The 16,516-nt window shown below is 45.9% G+C and overlaps 1 protein-coding gene across 1 annotated transcript in view; it reads left to right on the top strand.

Moving 5' to 3' along the window:
* The window catches only part of LOC126356068 (probable tyrosyl-DNA phosphodiesterase), a 141,230-nt gene that overhangs the window by 52,538 nt on the left and 72,176 nt on the right, over positions 1-16,516 (top strand). The window contains exon 6 of the mRNA XM_050006767.1: positions 14,629-14,724. Coding sequence (XP_049862724.1) covers positions 14,629-14,724 — 96 coding nt within the window. The remainder of the gene's footprint in view (positions 1-14,628; positions 14,725-16,516) is intronic.

Raw genomic sequence — 16,516 nt, 5'->3', positions numbered from 1 at the left:
CATGTGATTCATGCCCGGCTGGTATGGTGACCCGAGTCTCTCCGGTGCAGAGTGAAAATCTCATTCTGGAAACATCCCCCAGGCCATGTCTCCGCAGTATCCTTTCTTTCAGGAGTGCTAGTTCTGCAATGTTCGCAGAAGAGCTTCTGTAAAGTTTGGTAGGTAGGGGACGAGATACTGGTGGAAATAAAGCTGTGAGGACCGGGCGTGAGTCGTGCTTCGGTAGCTCAGACGGTAGAGCACTTGCCTGCGAAACGCAAAAGTCCCAAGTTCGAGTCTCGGTCGGGCACACAGTTTTAATCTGCCAGGAAGTTTCATATCAGCGCACACTCCGCTGCAGAGTGAAAATCTCATTCTACACTTCAACTATCTATTACCTCTGACTTTCCATTGGATTGTCATTTTGGCACAGACCCTGGCAGGACGTGGGTCCCCCCCAGGGGGTCCACAACTCTTTTGTGGGTACATGCGTAGTGAGCACGGGACCCCGAGCTTTCTTCCCCTCTGGGAGTATGTTTTGTGCCTACGTCCGGAGACGGACGCTCAAAACTGTAACAAATTCTTTGCTTTCTCCACTTGTAAGTCTTCGTCCTTCCTTCGTCCTTCTCTTTTCCTTACCTCTTCTCTTTTCCTTACCTCTTCTCTTTTCCTTACCTCTTCTCTTTTCCTTACCTCTTCTCTTTTCCTTACCTCTTCTCTTTTCCTTACCTCTTCTCTTTTCCTTACCTCTTCTCTTTTCCTTACCTCTTCTCCTTTCCTTACCTCTTCTCCTTTCCTTACCTCTTCTCCTTTCCTTACCTCTTCTCCTTTCCTTACCTCTTCTCCTTTCCTTACCTCTTCTCCTTTCCTTACCTCTTCTCCTTTCCTTACCTCTTCTCCTTTCCTTACCTCTTCTCCTTTCCTTACCTCTTCTCCTTTCCTTGCCTCTTCTCTTTTCCTTGCCTCTTCTCCTTTCCTTGCCTCTTCTCTTTTCCTTGCCTCTTCTCTTTTCCTTGCCTCTTCTCTTTTCCTTGCCTCTTCTCTTTTCCTTGCCTCTTCTCTTTTCCTTGCCTCTTCTCTTTTCCTTGCCTCTTCTCTTTTCCTTGCCTCTTGTCTTTTCCTTGCCTCTTCTCTTTTCCTTGCCTCTTCTCTTTTCCTTGCCTCTTCTCTTTTCCTTGCCTCTTCTCTTTTCCTTGCCTCTTCTCTTTTCCTTGCCTCTTCTCTTTTCCTTGCCTCTTCTCTTTTCCTTGCCTCTTCTCTTTCCCTTGCCTCTTCTCTTTTCCTTGCCTCTTCTCTTTTCCTTGCCTCTTCTCTTTTCCTTGCCTCTTCTCTTTTCCTTGCCTCTTCTCTTTTCCTTGCCTCTTCTCTTTTCCTTGCCTCTTCTCTTTTCCTTGCCTCTTCTCTTTTCCTTGCCTCTTCTCTTTTCCTTGCCTCTTCTCTTTTCCTTGCCTCTTCTCTTTTCCTTGCCTCTTCTCTTTTCCTTGCCTCTTCTCTTTTCCTTGCCTCTTCTCTTTTCCTTGCCTCTTCTCTTTTCCTTGCCTCTTCTCTTTTCCTTGCCTCTTCTCTTTTCCTTGCCTCTTCTCTTTTCCTTGCCTCTTCTCTTTTCCTTGCCTCTTCTCTTTTCCTTGCCTCTTCTCTTTTCCTTGCCTCTTCTCTTTTCCTTGCCTCTTCTCTTTTCCTTGCCTCTTCTCTTTTCCTTGCCTCTTCTCTTTTCCTTGCCTCTTCTCTTTTCCTTGCCTCTTCTCTTTTCCTTGCCTCTTCTCTTTTCCTTGCCTCTTCTCTTTTCCTTGCCTCTTCTCTTTTCCTTGCCTCTTCTCTTTTCCTTGCCTCTTCTCTTTCCCTTGCCTCTTCTCTTTTCCTCATTTCTTGTTTTTTCCTTACCTCTTCTCTTTGCCCCTTTCTCCACTGCGGCGTTTGAGATCTCTCTTCCTTCCTTTCCCTTTGTTTTTTCCCTTTCTCTTTTTTCCTCCTTGTGTGTGTCTGAAGGCTGACCCACGCGTTTCCATGCGTAGCCGGTGATGGGGTAACGCGTAATTCCCCGCCCCGGGTAGACAGGTAGGACACGTACCTACCCCTTGGTAACGGCCAGGCCCAGGGAGGGGTGTTTACCCAAGCTGATACCTTCCGAAAGTGCCGATTGGTCCCTCCATCCGTTTCTTGGGAGGTGTGAACAATGTGGGAGTGCCCTCAGAGGGGGCCCCCTCAAGTGAGGAGCGTGCCATCGGAAACGCTGGTAATAATAGGGGATACTTTCGCAATGGTTTCCTCTTCTTCTACTATGTCTGCTCACAAGCGTAAGTTCAATGAGTCTCAGCCACAGACGGTCCTTCCGTCGTTGCGACAGTTCCTTGTTGTTTCTCGGTCCGACAAAGGTCACAACTTCTCCACAATCAACCCTTTCATTATTCAGAAAGGTGTCGATGCAATTGCAGGTCCTGTAAACTTTTGTTGCAGATTACGAAATGGCACCTTGTTGTTAGAAACAATCAGTGCCCTCCAAGCACAAAAATTGCTGCATTCTTCATTGCTACACACCTTCTCTGTCCGGGTGGAACCGCACCGCACTTTAAATTCATCACGTGGCGTCATTTATACACGCTCCCTCGACGGATTGTCCGACGAGGAAATTCGACACTACCTGTCTGACCAGGGTGTAACGACTGTTCATAGAGTCATGAAAAGGGTTGGCACGAACATCATTCCCACCTGTACTGTCTTCTTGACATTTGACAAAGTTCAACTCCCATCGAAAATCAAAGCAGGCTATGAGAATTTCCGTTAGCCCTTACATCCCAAACCCTAAGTGTTGCTATCAATGTCAGCAGTTCAATCACACCAGCCAGTCCTGTTCCAACCCGGCCAAATGTGTTACATGTGGCAAGGATGCCCATGAGGGTGCTTGTCCACCTCCATCCCGTTGTTGCATCAACTGTATGGGTGACACACTGCTTCCTCTCGAGATTGCCCCATGTTTAAAGACGAAAAGCTCATTCAGGAAATCAGAGTGAAGGAAAAGGTGTTGACCTTTGCTGCTCGAAAATTATTCGCCAGTCAAAAGTCCACTGTGCCTCAGACAGGAAAATACAGCACTGTCCTTGCCTCTCCTCAGCCAATAAAGGAGGCAGCCACGCAGACTTGTGATCTCACCTTTAGTGCCACAGTCGTCAGATCGGCCAGCACAAAGATCGCCTGTTCAACCTCCCCACTTTTGCCTGCTCACTCTATGGCTCACCCTTCATCGGGCTCTGCTAAATCTTGAGCCCAAAAGTTAGACACCAAGACTTCAAAAAAAGAGCATACTCGGCGCACTACTGGCGGCTGATCAACCGTCCTATCGCTGGTGGCAGGAGCTGCTCCTGAACAACCTATGGACCAGGATCTTCTGCCTTCGGCTGAATGCCACTCCATGCTATTCGTCGCAAGCTCTGAGCAATCGTTGAGTTGACGGCAACCTTGGTTACATTCCTCCATTTTCTGTGCACACTATGTCCATTATCCACTGGAATATCCGCGGCATTCGAGCCAATCGGGATGAATTGTCGATCCTCTTACGATCCTACTCACTGGTCATTTTCTGTCTTCAGAAAACAAAACTGCGTCCCCATGACTGCTTTGTTCTCCCCCATTTTCAGTCCGACCGATTTGATCTCCCCTCTGTTAAAGGAACTCCAGCACATGGAGGACTGATGATTCTTCTCCATGATACTGTCCATTATCACCCAATCCCCTTAAACACTTCCTTCCAAGTCGTCGCTCTTCGTCTTTCCCTTTCTGGGTACACCGTTTCTCTTTTTACTGTATACATTCCATCGTCCACACCAATGGCACGAGCTGATCTCCATCTTCTTGGTCAGCTTCCACCCCCCCTATTTGCTGGTTGGGGACTTCAATGCCCACCACCCGCTTCGGGGACCTCCCCATCCTTGTCCGCATGGCTCACTATTGCTAGACATCTTCCACCAAGCGGATCTAGTTTGCCTCAACACTGGGGACCCTACATTTTTCTCTGCCTCCACGACAAATTTCTCTCATTTGGACCTTTCGGTCAGTACTGTTCCGCTAGCCCAGCGCTTTGAATGGTTCGCCCTTGATGATACACACTCGAATAACCACTTTCCATGTGTCCTTAGAGACGGCAGCCTCAACTGCCATGTATGCACCCATGAAGCTGGAAGTTTGCCCAAGCCGATTGGACACTTTTTTCATCTCTAGCGACATTCGATGACAGTCACTTTCCTAGCGTCGACCATCAGGTCACACCTATTACAGATGTTATTCTTACAGCTGCGGAACGTTCAATACCACAAACCTCTGAATTGCCCTGGCGCCCCCCAGTTCCTTGATGGAACGAGGCGTGCCATGACACAATACGTGAGCGGCGACGTGCTCTTCGCGTTTTCTGCCACCATCCTACTTTGGCCAACTGTATCCGCTAGACGTACCTGTGGTCTAGGGGTAGCGTCTTTCATTCATAATCAAAACGTCTTCGGTCCCGGGTTCGATCCCCGCCACTGCCTAAATTTTGATAAATAATCAGCATTGGCAGCCGAAGACTTACAGCATAAGAAGTCAGCCTCATTCTGCCAACGGCCTTGTCAAAGAGGGCGGAGGAGCGGATAGAGGTTCAGGGCACTCTCTTGTCCTAGGGGTGGGAAATTGCCCCTAAAGGTGGAAGAATCAGCAATGATCAACGACATGAGGATGCAGAAGGCAATGGAAACCACTGCATTAAAGACACGTAACGTGTATCCACAGGACATGTGGCCTGTAATTGAAGAAGTGTCGTGATGATCTATCTCTCCATTGGCAAAAGATTCCGGAATAGTCCCCCATTCGGATCTCCGGGAGGGGACTGCCAAGGGGGAGGTTACCATGAGAAAAAGACTGAATAATCAACGAAAGGATAATGTTCTACGAGTCGGGGTGTGGAATGTCAGAAGCTTGAATGTGGTAGGGAAACTAGAAAATCTGAAAAGGGGAATGCAAAGGCTCAATCTAGATATAGTAGGGGTCAGTGAAGAGAAGTGGAAGGAAGACAAGGATTTCTGGTCAGATGAGTATCGGGTAATATCAACAGCAACAGAAAATGGTATAAAAGGTGTAGGATTCGGTATGAACAGGAAGGTAGGGCAGAGGGTGTGTTACTGTGAACAGTTCAGTGATAGGGGTGGTTCTAATCAGAATCGACAGCAGACCAACACCGACAACGATAGTTCAGGTATACATGCCGACGTTCCAAGCTGAAGATGAACAGATAGAGAAAGTGTATGAGGATATTAAAAGGTAATGCAGGATGTAAAGGGGGACGAAAATCTAATAGTCATGGGCGACTGGAATGCAGTTGTAGGGGAAGGAGTAGAAGAAAAGGTTACAGGAGAATATGGGCTTGGAACAAGGAATGAAAGAGGAGAAAGACTATTTGAGTTCTGTAACAAGTTTCAGTTAGTAATAGCGAATACCCTGTTCAAGAATCACAAGAGGAGGAGGTATACTTGGAAAAGGCCGGGAGATATGGGAAGATTTCAATTAGATTACATCATGGTCAAACAGAGATTCCGAAATTAGATACTGGATTGTAAGGCATACCCAGGAGCAGATATAGACTTGGATCACAATATAGTAGTGATGAAGAGTAGGCTGAAGTTCAAGACATTGGTCAGGAAGAATCAATACGCAAAGAAGTGGGATATGGAAGTTCTAAGGAATGATGAGATACGTTTGAAGTTTTCTAACGCTATAGATACAGCAATAAGGAATAGCGCAGTAGGCAGCACAGTTGAAGAGGAGTGGACATCTCTAAAAAGGGCCATCACAGAAGTTGGGAAGGAAAATATAGGTACAAAGAAGGTAGCTGCGAAGAAACCATGGGTAACAGAAGAAATACTTCAGTTGATTGATGAAAGGAGGAAGTACAAACATATTCCGGGAAAATCAGGAATACAGAAATACAAGTCGCTGAGGAATGAAATAAATAAGTAGTGCAGGGAAGTTAAGACGAAATGGCTGCAGGAAAAATGTGAAGACATCGAAAAAGATATGATTGTCGGAAGGACAGTCTCAGCATACAGGAAAGTCAAAACAACCTTTGGTGACATTAAAGGCAACGGTGGTAACATTAAGAGTGCAACGGGAATTCCACTGTTAAATGCAGAGGAGAGAGCAGATAGGTGGAAAGAATACATTGAAAGCCTCTATGAGGGTGAAGATTTGTCTGATGTGATAGAAGAAGAAACAGGAGTCGATTTAGAAGAGATAGGGGATCCAGTATTACAATTGGAATTTAAAAGAGGTTTGGAGGACTTGCGGTCAAATAAGGCTGAAGGGATAGATAACATTCCATCAGAATTTCTAAAATCATTATGGGAAATGGCAACAAAACGACTATTCACATTGGTTTGTAGAATATATGAGTCTGGCGACATACCATCTGACTTTCGGAAAAGCATCATCCACACAATTCCGAAGATGGCAAGAGCTGACAAGTGCGAGAATTGTCGCACAGTCAGCTTAACAGCTCATGCATCGAAGCTGCTTACAAGAATAATATACAGAAGAATGGAAAAGAAAATTGAGAGTGCGCTAGGTGACGATCAGTTTGGCTTTAGGAAAAGTAAAGGTACGAGAGAGGCAATTCTGACATACGGCTAATAATGGAAGCAAGGCTAAAGAAAAATCAAGACATGTTCATAGGATTTGTCGACCTGGAAAAAGCGTTCGACAATATAAAATGGTGCAAGCTGTTCGAGATTCTGAAAAAAGTAGGGGTAAGCTATAGGGAGAGACGGGTCATATACATTAGGTACAACAACGAAGAGGGAATAATAAGAGTGGACGATCAAGAACGAAGTGCTCGTATTAACAAGGGTGTAAGACAAGGCTGTAGCCTTTCGCCCCTACTCTTCAATCTGTACATCGAGCAAGCAATGATGGAAATAAAAGAAAGGTTCAGGAGTGGAATTAAAATACATGGTGAAAGGACATCAATGATATGATTCACTGATGACATTGCTATCCTGAGTGAAAGTGAAGAAGAATTAAATGATCTGCTGAACGGAATGAACAGTCTAATGAGTACACAGTATGGTTTGAGAGTAAATCGGAGAAAGACGAAGGTAATGAGAAGTAGTAGAAATGAGAACAGCGAGAAACTTAACATCAGGATTGATGGTCACGAAGTCAATGAAGTTAAGGAATTCTGCTACCTAGGCAGTAAAATAACCAATGACGGACGGAGCAAGGACATCAAAAGCAGACTCGCTATGGCAAAAAAGGCATTTCTGGCCAAGAGAAGTCTACTAATATCAAATACTGGCCTTAATTTGTGAAAGAAATTTCTGAGGATGTACGTCTGGAGTACAGCATTGTAAGGTAGTGAAACATGGACTGTGGGAAAACCGGAACAGAAGAGAATCTAAGCATTTGAGATGTGATGCTATAGACGAATATTGCAAATTAGGTGGACTGCTAAGGTAAGGAATGAGGAGGTTCTACACAGAATCGAAGAGGAAAGAAATATGTGGAAAACACTGTTAAGGAGAAGGGACAGGATGATAGGACATCTGCTAAGACATGAGGGAATGATTTCCATGGTACTAGAGGGAGCTGTAGAGGGCAAAAACTGTACAGGAAGACAGAGATTGGAATACGTCAAGCAAATAATTGAGGACGAAGGTTGCAAGTGCTACTCTGAGATGATGAGGTTAACACGGGAAAGGAATTTGTGGCGGGCCGCATCAAACCAGTCAGTAGACTGATGACCAAAAAAATAAAAAATTTCTGCTATAAGCAGTTCATTGCGCGATGCCGTTGCGTCATCCGCGATATCAAGAAGGCAAGCTGGAAATTCTTTACTAGCTTATTTAACACCTTCACTCCCTCCTCGGAAGTTTGGAGTCGGATTCGATGTTTATGTGGCGCGCCTAGTTTCTCCCTGGTCTCTGGGCTCACTGTCGCGCATGATACGTTAGTGGACCCCGTCGCCATTTCTAACTCTTTGGGTCAACACTTTGCTGAGATTTAGAGCTCTTCAAATTATCCGCCAGCATTTCTCCCGAAGAAACGTGCAGTGGATATGCGAGCTCCAACATGCACTCTCTTCTTCTCACTCTTCCACCCTAGGACCAGATGGTATGCACACCCAAATGTTGCTGCATTTATCAACCCGTAGTCTGCATTACCTCCTTCGTCTATATAACCGAATTTGGATCAACAGTACTTTTCCCAGACGATGGCGGGAAGCTATCGTCGTTCCTGTTCCGAAACCTGGCAAGGACAAACATCTCCCCTCTAGCTATCGCCCCATTTCTCTCATGAGTAGTGTATGTAAGGTATTGGAACGTATGGTGAGTTGCCATTTAGCTTGGTGGCTGTAGTCTTTTAACACCTGCCCAATATGGTTTCTGAAAACATCGTTCTGCAGTTGACCATCTTGTTGCTCTCTCCACATATACCTTGAACAATTTTCTCCGGAAACGCCAAACAGTAGCAATATTTTTTGTGTCTCCTTTTTGATATCTCAGGCTCCCTCTTTGTGGACGATTTTGCGATCTACTACAGCTTTCAACAGACCAGCCTCCTCGAATGCCGTCTTCAAGGATGTCTCAATCGCCTCCACTCATGGAGCATCGAAACCGGCTTCCGCTTTTCTCCCAGTAAGACCGTTTGTGTTAATTTTTGGCGTCGTAAGGAGTTTCTTCCACCCTCCTTACATCTAGGACCTGTCAACCTTCTGTTTTCGGACGTTGCTATATTCTTGGGTCTTATGTTTGACAGAAAACTGTGCTGGCCCTCTCACGTTTCCTATCTTTTGGCTCACTGTCTGCGATCCCTCAACACACTCCGTGTCCTCGACCTCCTGGGGAGCGGACCGAGTGGTCCTTCTCCGCCTCTATCGCGCCTTACTGCACTCGAATTTAGACTATGGAAGCATAGTTTACTCCTCTGCTCGGCCGTCTATTCTTCGGCGTCTCGACTCTATCCACCACCGTGGGTTACGTTTAATGTCTGGAGCTTTTTACACCAGCCCTGTGGAAAGCCTTTATGCTGAGACTGCTGAACCTCCGCTGTCCAGTCAGCGAGCAGTCCTTCTGAGTCGTTATGCTAGCCATCTGTCTTCCATGCCTGCTAATCTGGCCCATGACATTTTTTTTGACGCCTCCTTGGATGTAGGGTATGCAGGCTGCCCTTCCTCCCTACTACCACCGGGAGTCCGCTTCCGTCAACTGCTCCGTTCTCTTTCCTTCCACTTTCCTAAAACCTTCTTGACAACTTGGGGTACAGCACCGCCTTGTCTCCGTCCACGGATCTGCCTGCTCCGTGACCTTTGTCGATTTCCCAAGGATGGTACCCCTTCACTGGTTTATTGTCGGGCATTTGCTGCTCTGTGTGCACAGATGAAGGAAGCCACATTTATTTACACTGATGGCTCAAAAACATCGTTAGGTGTAGGGAGTGCCTATATTGTTGGCGACACCCCAAATCGATTTCGGCTTCCCGACCAGTGTTCGGTTTATACTGTGGAGCTTTACGCTGTTCTCCAGGCTGTCCAATACATCCGCCGCCATCAGCGGATACAGTATCTTATCTGCTCAGATTCTCTCAGCTCTCTCCTCAGTCTCCAAGCTCTCTACCCTGTCCACCCTCTGGTCCACCAGATTCAGGACTGCCTGCGCTTGCTCCACTTGGGGGGCATCTCGGTGGCGTTCCTCTAGCTCCCAGGACACGTTGGTGTCTGTGGAAATGAGGCGGCCGATATAGTGGCCGAGGCTGCAGTCTCTCTTCTTCGGCCAGCTATTTGATTGATTCCCTTTGCCAATGTACGGAATGTTTTATGGCGTCGTGTTGTTCTTTTATGGCACGCACATTGGTCGACACTTCCCAATAATAAATTGCGGGACATGAAAGCTCTTCCCTGTGCTTGGACCTCTTCCTCCCGAACGCGTCGTCGGGAGGAGGTAATTTTAACTAGACTCCGGATAGGGCACTGTCTTTTTAGCTATCAACATCTTTTAAGCGGCGATCCTCCCCCACTCTGTCCTCACTGCTCTCAGCTATGGACGGTAAGACACCTTTTAATTGAGTGCCCCTATTTTACTCCGTTATGCACCCGTCTACAGCTGTCGCCTGATATATCGTCCATTTTAGCAGATGACACTCGCTCGGCCGATCGCGTTCTCGAGTTTATTAGTGCCAGTGAGACGTCATCAGTCATTTGAAGCTCTTTTGGGAACAGTCAACCCCTTTCTGTAGTGGATTTTTAAGCTTTCCTTCTGCTTTTAGTTTCTCCAATTTTTTGAGTTTTATTCCCTTTGCTGCTGGTTTCCATTTTCGTTTATTACCGTTTCCTAAGTCACAGACCGGGCGCTAATGACCATAGCGGTTTTGCGCCCCAAAACCAAAACAAAAAAAAGGTGGTGGTTCACAATTTTTGTCTTGATTTCCAGTCACACTTTCGGCACTATCTTTGCCTTCCATTAACGAGTATATGGTCCCCATTCTTGCGTTTGACCTGCCATCTTTTCCAGATTTTACAGAAGTGCATGTCGTACAGGGAGATCACCCCACCCATGTGGTGTATGCTGTCCCTGTGTGCCCTTCCACCCTAGCACCCTTCTTTCCTGTTGCCTTAATATGACCAAAATCCAGCACGGTAGCCATTCCGTCATGGGGGGATCATCAAGTACCTGCATAGTCGTAGCCTGCTGACCATGCAGTGATTGCACTATTGGTGCCTGTGATGCACACTTTCCATGTGTGCCATGGAGTATGTGCCTGTCATGGCTGGGGCACAGGGGCTCCCAGCAACGGATTACTGGCAAGGCAGCTGTTGCTGTTGCTGTGGCTGGGGGGCACCCATGGGGAGGGACCCCATTCAGAGTGGATGGTACGATGGTGGATAGTTCGCACACAAACAACTCAAACTTACTCCCGCTGGTGGTCACACGGCCCCAGAAATCTCTCCAAATGGAAAGGCCTTGTATGATACAACAAAGTAAAATTCCAATGCATTCCCTTCCCTAGCCACACCATGAAAGGAATGCAGGGCTAGATGACGAGGTGAAAAACCCACCCCTGTTGCTCACCAACACCATAGATGGCACCCTTCATTGGAGTACTTCATTGCCTGCAAATGGCTCCATGCACTTATCCACTACCTCAAAATGGTGGAAGCAAAAATCCTGGGAATGATGCTTCTCAGGGTAGTTTTTGCAAAGGCCGCACCACTGCTGATAATCTGGTTCACCTGAAGTCCACCATCCAGACAGCCCTTGCACATCATCAGTACCTATATTTTTTTAACCTACTGAAGGTGCATGACATGACATTGTATCACCACATCCTTACTACATTACATGAGTGGTGTCTCTATTTTCGTCAAGAATTTCTTATTGCACTGTATGTTGCAGGTTCAAGTGAATGCTTCACTCAGTGTCCTCCATACGCAAGAGAATGGTGTCCCGCAGGGCTCCTTACTGAGCGTCCCCCCTCTTTCTGGTGACCATCAAAGGTCTAAGGCAGCTGTGATGTCTTTGATATTGCCCTCCTTATATGCCAATGATTTTTGCTTGTATTATTGCTCTTCTAGTACAGCTATTGCTGAGTGTCATCTACAGGGTGGCATACAAAAGGCACAGTCATGGGCTCTCACACATGGCTCTTGGTTAACAGCCACCAAGGCTTGTGTCATGCACTTCTGTTGCCATTGTACTGCCCACCAGCACCTAGAGCTTTACCTAGATGATCAATTACTTCTTGTAGTTTAGACACACCACTTTTTGGGACTGGTCTTAGATTCCGCCTGACATGGATCCTCACTTTCACCAACTTAACTGAAAGTGCTGGCAACACCTCAATACTCCTCACTGCCTCGCTAACACTAGCTGGGTGCAGATTGCTCTACCTTTTTGCGGGCTCTACAAGCCCTGATTCTGTCTCATCTTGATTATGGGAGTCTTGCATATGGTTCAGCATCACCCTCGGCATAGCGGATACTACAGCCCATTCATCATTGTGGGGTCTGACTTGCGACGGAATCCTTCTGAACTAGCCCTGTGAACAACATACTGCTTGAAGCTGAGTCCCTTCATTACCTATCAGGCACCAACAATAGCTGCTAAATTACACTACACATGTTCATAGCTCCCCTAAACACCCCAACTCTCATGTCCTTGTCCCTGGAAGGGAGTCTGCCTCCCACAACAGTGACTGGGTTCACAATTGTTCCACTCCTCCAGTGTCTCTGTTCAGAACTGCAACTTCCTACACTGTCACCTCTGGTCAGGAAAACAAATCATGTGCCCCCATGGCTTATGCCCTAACGTCGGATTTGTCTCAGTCTTCTTTAGTCCATAAGTTTCCATTCACTCCTCCATTCTTCGTTGCCTTTTCTTGGCTATCCTTGAGACATGTATAGGTTCAGAAGTGTTATTCACCGATGGCTCAACAGTCAATGATAAACAGGCTTTGCATACAGATATGCATGGTCCACTCACTGCTAGCCCTTAGCCATGTTCTTGCACTGGCAAGAGTATCCTAATCTGTAGTGACTTCAGACTATAGACCAGTGCTATTCTCCTCAAACACTGGTTACGGCTGTTCAGGATATTGCCTCTGACCTCCATCAAACTGGACAGCCAGCAGTCTTTGTTTGAACCCTCAGTGATGTTGGGGTTTCAGGAAATGAATGAGCTGGTTCTGAAAACGAGGTTCCCAAAACTGGACTTTCAGTTGTTTGTTTGCCATCGATTGCTCGAATCTGGAACATGGAATGATCCATCCTGATCTCCCCAAACAAACTGAGGACACTTAAGGAGACCATGACCATGTGGCAGTCTTCCGTGCGTGCTTATCGCAGGGAGCCCACCATTCTCTGTCAACTCCACATTGGCCATACTTGGCTGACCCATAGTCACATTCTCTGACTTGAGGATCCCCCTCAGTGCTGATTTGAAGCCTGCCTGATGGTGTCGCACTTACTCATAGACTGTCCTAATACAGCTACTTTGAGGCGGCATCTTAATCTTCTTGACACGCTACCTCTGGTGCTAGCAGACAATGCCAAAGTGGCTGACCTGGTGTCACTTTTGCCCGCGAATGTGGTTTGTGTTAATCCTTGTAAGATAAGGCTTTTTGGCCCCGACCACCTGAGGGGCTGGTGAGGCACCCCACTCCTGCCCCTCAACCACCCAGGGGTCTTTTGGTGGCCCAGCCTGGCCTCTACCCTTCCCACCATTTTATTCTTTTTGTTCTTTTTTCATTTCTCTATTTTAATGTCTTGTCTTTACTGATATTTTAATGGCTTGTCTGTGCTGTCTTTTTTCTGGGCTTTTATCTCTGTGTGTGAGGGATTTTTATTTTATTTTTATTTATTTTTCTTTTTATAATTGCATTAGGTCACCTTTTGCCTCCTTCCTTTGACAACCTCTCCTAGTTTGCCACTTAATGAATGAACAGACTGATGGCCTTACAGTTTAATCCCTTTCACTCCAAACCAACCAACCAGCCAGTCAGTCTATTACACACCTCATGGGGAGGCCCTGAGTAGTGAACAGGCACATTTGAAAGTGTACTGTTAGATAAGCTACCAGGCATCCCATAGGGATGGACTAGGATGTTGTAGAGGTTGGGTGGACATCAGAACACCACTTCAGGAGGAGTGGGAAGTATCTCAGGTACGCTGCCCCTCATTTCAGGGCACTATGATAGGTAATCAAAGCCCTGCCAAAGGATGTGATTCAGTTGTTCCAGCCCAGGTTGGTACTGGGTGATGAAGAGGACGCTCCTTTGTGTATGGCTCTTGGGAGTCATGGGAGGGCTGGGGATGTGAGGGGAAATGGCACAGGAGATCTGTTTGCAGGCTAGATCTGGGGAATAGTGCCTGTCCGTGAAGGCCTTGATGGGACTGTCAGTATACTGAGCAAGATAGTTTTTGTCACTGCAGATACATCGTCCCCAGGTAGCCAGGCTGTATGGGAGGGAGTTTTTGATGTGAAAGGAATTACAGCTGTCAAAATGCAGGTACTGTTGGTGGTTGATGGGTTTAATGTAGGCAGAGGTGCAGATGGTGCCATCAGAGAGGAGACAGTCAATGTCTAGGAAGGTGGTTGGTTGAGGAGGACCACGGCTGTTACAAATTGCAGTCACTACCTGGCAGAAGGCCTCTGCCAGTTATCTGACTACTCCACCTATAAACTGTGCCAGAGTGATCTGTCCCAGAAGTCCAACACAAACTCCAATTCCTGCTTAAAGCCCTAGGCCCTTCCCAGAACATCTCTGCTGAATCCATTTCCCTCCTCAGCCCTATAATACCCCACATACTCACCTTCTACATGTTTCCCAAAATCTGCAAATTCAACAATCCTGGACATCCAATTGTGGCTGGTTTTGTGTCCCCACTGAAAGAATTTTGGCCTTCATTGACCAACACCTCCAACCAGATGCCTGTAATCTAGCTTCCCACACCAGAGACACCAACTACTTGCTTCACCAACTGGTTTGTTCATTTATTACAAATTCATTTGTAATGTGCATGTGTGTAGTGTGTGTAATACCATTGCTTGGAGACTGTCTACATAATTTCTTCCTGCTTATTGCAGAATCTTTAATTGTCTTAAGAATAAGCACTGAGATTTGGTATGTATTGTTTTGCAGGAAAATGTCCATCTTCTGTTATGATGATGACAGTGTGAGAGTTGTTATAAGTACAGCTAACCTCATTGCATCTGACTTCGAGAACAGAACTCAAGGGTAATGAACACATATATTTTTACTTTACACAGAACTAAAGGGTAATGAACACATGTATTTTTACTTTACTTATTGACCAACATTATCTAGAAGGAAATGCAACAATTCACAAATAATCAGTTAAAAGTTGGAAAATGCATGGAAATAAAACAAGAATAGTCATCAACCTTAATCTTGTTTTGAACTTAACAATATGTTTTATTTGCATTCTATTCATATGAAGATCAAAATAGTGCTGAAACATGACATTATATTGCAATATGTTGTAGAGACACATTGCAGATAACTGATCAGTTCACACAACAGTCGTATATCACAGCACAAGGTGTTTAGCAGTCTGTTCTCTCTTCCCTAATTCATATGGTGTCTGGTGGCATCATCATTGGTAGTGATGTTACTTTGTAGCTATTTTCCAATGTGGTTAAAATTTCTTAGAAGGTGTGGGATATTTGGTGAAGATTATGGAGGATAAGTAAGAAGCATATTTCATGCTTTCAGTTTTGGATGTTTTCTGTAAAATAATGTAGGAAAGAAAATACAACGGTTGGAACTTAAATAGTGGCGACTATTTGTTCACAACCGATACAAGAGTTACATGTTTACACCTGTTACTGTCCTTCAAAGTAGTCACCAGCGTTGTGTAGAACCCGTTGCCAGCGATGTGGAAGGCATAGTATACCATTAGCAGAGGCTGTTCTGTTGCTGGTGCAAATGGAGCCGTCTACTCCATGTCGAATCTCTGGAACAGTTCTGAAGCGAATGCCAGGAAGTTGTTCCTTCATCTTCAGAATCAAATCAAAGTCACAATTACTTAATTCCAGAGAGTATGGTGGATGATACAGTACTTCCCAGTCCCATCAAACGAAAAGAGTAGCCACAGCTTGTGCTGTATTCGCCCATGCATTGTTGTGCAAAATGATGGGTGGGTTGCGCAGTAAATGTCGTCGCTTCTTTTGCAAAACTGGTCGCAGGTGATGATCCAGAAACGAACAGTAATACTGTGCATTGACAGTCTGCCATGGTGGACCATAATATGTTAGGATAACACCATCACAGTCATACACAAGAATCACCATACTGGGACTCTGGCACACTTTCAACTTTCGCGGCAACCCATAACAATGTCATTCGTTGGATTGGCATTTCAGCTTTGGCTCATACTATATAGCCCATGTCACATCCAGTGTTATGATACGGCGTAAGAAAGCCTCTCCTTCATGCTCATAGCACTTCAAGTGTGTCTGAGCAGTGTTGTAACTCATCCATTTCTGCATTTCTGTCAAGTCGTGCAGAACATATCGTGATGCAATTTTTTTCATGCCCAGGCGTTCCATCAGGATGCAAAGCACAATCGTATGCATTAATTTGGTTTCGTGGGTGAGCTCACAACTCGTATGGCATCAATCACTGTCCACTAACGCGGCAACAGCATGCACTACTTCTTCAGAGACACTAGGATGACCTGCATGATGTATGTCTGCCACAGTTTGCTGACCTTCATTGAAGGCTTTTACCCAACATGCCTCTGTTGTGTACGACAGTGCCAATTCCCAGCATGCCTCTTGAAGACCTTGATGACACTGTCATGCTGTACGACTTCTGGCACATTCAATCTTGATCCAACTCCATTGTTCCTGTTTTGAAAACATAGTGACATCGTTACATTAGACCGCTTGCTCACAAGTGACTGTGTTTCCCTCAATTGTGCGCATGCCAGTGACGTGCAACAGGCGAGTCCATTTGCTCAGAGGTAAGGTAGGTATGTCAACAATGCGTGCTCTAACATTCTAAC

This window comes from Schistocerca gregaria, chromosome 3 (genome assembly GCF_023897955.1).
Source record: "Schistocerca gregaria isolate iqSchGreg1 chromosome 3, iqSchGreg1.2, whole genome shotgun sequence".
In the NCBI taxonomy this organism is placed as follows: Eukaryota; Metazoa; Arthropoda; class Insecta; order Orthoptera; family Acrididae; genus Schistocerca; species Schistocerca gregaria.
This window is presented reverse-complemented; position numbering and strand designations above follow the sequence as displayed.